This window comes from Olea europaea, unplaced genomic scaffold (genome assembly GCF_002742605.1).
Source record: "Olea europaea var. sylvestris unplaced genomic scaffold, O_europaea_v1 scaffold18454, whole genome shotgun sequence".
Lineage (NCBI taxonomy): Eukaryota > Viridiplantae > Streptophyta > Magnoliopsida > Lamiales > Oleaceae > Olea > Olea europaea.
This window is the reverse complement of record NW_019236229.1, coordinates 1-2,134: the sequence shown is the minus strand read 5'-3', so window position 1 is coordinate 2,134 and position 2,134 is coordinate 1. Positions and strand designations below refer to the sequence as shown.

Here is a 2,134-nt window from a genome sequence, read left to right as displayed (position 1 = left end):
AACATCAATTAGGAGGTTGTAAGAAGTTAGGGAAGTAGTGAATTTGAATTCCATTCAAAACATTCCTTCCCCTCAACTTTTGATATCTTGTGGGTCGGGTCACCCTACATGAACCCATGACTCGTTTTTTCCAACGGTGTTGTTTGTCAAGATGGGGATACTGACAGTGATCGTGGAGAAAAGCTGTCATCGGAACAGAAGAAACCGAAGGCGATTGAGGTGAAATGGACGGAGCACGATGCTTGAGGAGAAGGGAGTTATGAGTTTAAAACTTCACATGGAACAGATGATAGTCATGGTGATGGGCCCCAACAACAAGAAGCATGAAAATGAAAATTTGTTTGCCCATTACCCAGAACTGTTGGATGTGCTTATAGTTGTTTTGTTTATGTTGTGTTGTACTGTGTAACTATGGCCTTGAATGGAAATTAAAATTAAAGTTTTAATTTAAGTAACATATAATAATTAATTTTAATCACATACACACATTTCATCTAACTATTATCAATATCTGCTAAAAATCTGATATAAATCCCTACCAATATGTTTGTGGTTCCTGCGTGTACAATTTTTACAAAATAAAACATGTAGATCGTGGAAGCTACTTATTTTGCTATTGCTAATGTCATTAGTTCCTTGTCTGTTCTTCAACTAGATTTAAAGGTTAAATGAAATAAAAATAAGGCTTGTAATATCACGAAATTTTTGATAAAACTGATTAAAAGTGTGGATGAAAGTTTATAAAAGCTGTCAAATAAATCTAATACATTTTTCTTGTAAACTAATGGGCTACAAAGTCCATTATCTACTTCCAACTATTTCCAACGATGTTGCCAGAAAATCGATGTAGGAGTCAGTTGACATATGGAAAGGTTTTTGAATATGTTATTGAATCACGAATCTTTATGGCTTCTCTGGTTTGTTATTCTTTAGCATTTACATAATATATAAAAAAATTGAACATAATTAAATTAAAAGTTGAAGAATAAATCACACATAAAAAACTTATGAAAGTCAAGTTTCACGTAGGTGTTATGATACATTCAAAATACTTCAGCTTTTCAACTAACGTCCACACACAAGCCAACTACGTTTTGGAATATTAGGATTACTAAACTAGATTGCACTAAACAAGATTAAAGACAAAAAAGAAGTTGAAATCCCTTCTCTTGTACAGCACGATCTAATATTATATATCAAACACGTACTCAAGGTAAGCCACCAGCTTTATGTCTTGCTGCAAAGCGGTTAACCAAGGCAAGTGCATTACTAGTGACTTGTGCACAATTCAATACTCTTCTCCTTATTGAGATCTTCACATTTCCATCCATGGCAGGACTCGAGAACCCATCAAGACAAATGTTTTCATTAGTTAAAGCAGCACTAACCCATGTCTTCACATTGCCAACATGCCAAAAAAAGTTTTGGCCTGCTAGAGTACGCATCCCACCGAGCTCCTTCAACGACTGGCTAAGCTGAGCCACTGTGTCTCCCATGTTCTGTATGCAGTCTTTTACTGCTAGGTATTCTCTTTGTTTTATGCCCTTAAGTTTGGATAGCCCGTAAACAAAATTTGAGGCGGCTTGAGCTCGAGATAAGCTGACTTCCAAGGAGGCATTAGCCAGTTGCTGCTCGTTTTGTTGAACTGTACTTGCATAGCTGGCGAGACAGTCCACACACAGCGCAGGATAGCGAGTGGCACTGCAGGAGGTCTTGATGAAATCTGCGGCTTTAGGGTTTTGTGCAGCAGCAGATTCTGCCATTTGAAGAATGTTATTGAAAAATACGAGTAGCATTGGCAGCAAGGAAATGCTAAATTTTTCCATTTTGAAGTTAACGAGAGTAATACTGAGAAGAAATTCAAAATTCAATAAAATTTTGTCGTGGGATAGAGTTCTAAGTTTGAGTGAAGTGCAAATCAACTAAGGAGGGCTTTATATAGAGCTTGAAAGGTAATTTTTAAATTTATTTTCAAGAAAATGAAAGTTTAGTATAAGATAACGTATTCATCTTCTTTTAGGGTTAAATCAATAGGTATCTAGTTTGCCTTTTGTGCAATTTGTAGTAATTGCAAGTGGCATTAAGCTTCCTTGTACTTTCTTGACCACCTACTTGTTTGTGTGTGTGTTGGGGG

At 36.2% G+C, this 2,134-nt stretch overlaps 1 protein-coding gene across 1 annotated transcript; it reads right to left on the bottom strand.

The window, feature by feature from the left end:
- Positions 1-997: 997 nt before the first annotated feature.
- On the bottom strand, positions 998-1,913 carry LOC111378645 (21 kDa protein-like). Its single transcript, XM_023001875.1, has one exon. It carries the CDS (start codon positions 1,824-1,826, stop codon positions 1,209-1,211), a length of 618 nt encoding a protein of 205 aa, XP_022857643.1. The 5' UTR covers positions 1,827-1,913; the 3' UTR covers positions 998-1,208.
- Positions 1,914-2,134: the final 221 nt, after the last annotated feature.

Bases quoted from the DNA above. Each gene is read 5' to 3' on its own strand.
- LOC111378645 (XM_023001875.1), bottom strand. From the start codon at position 1,826: ATGGAAAAATTTAGCATTTCCTTGCTGCCAATGCTACTCGTATTTTTC.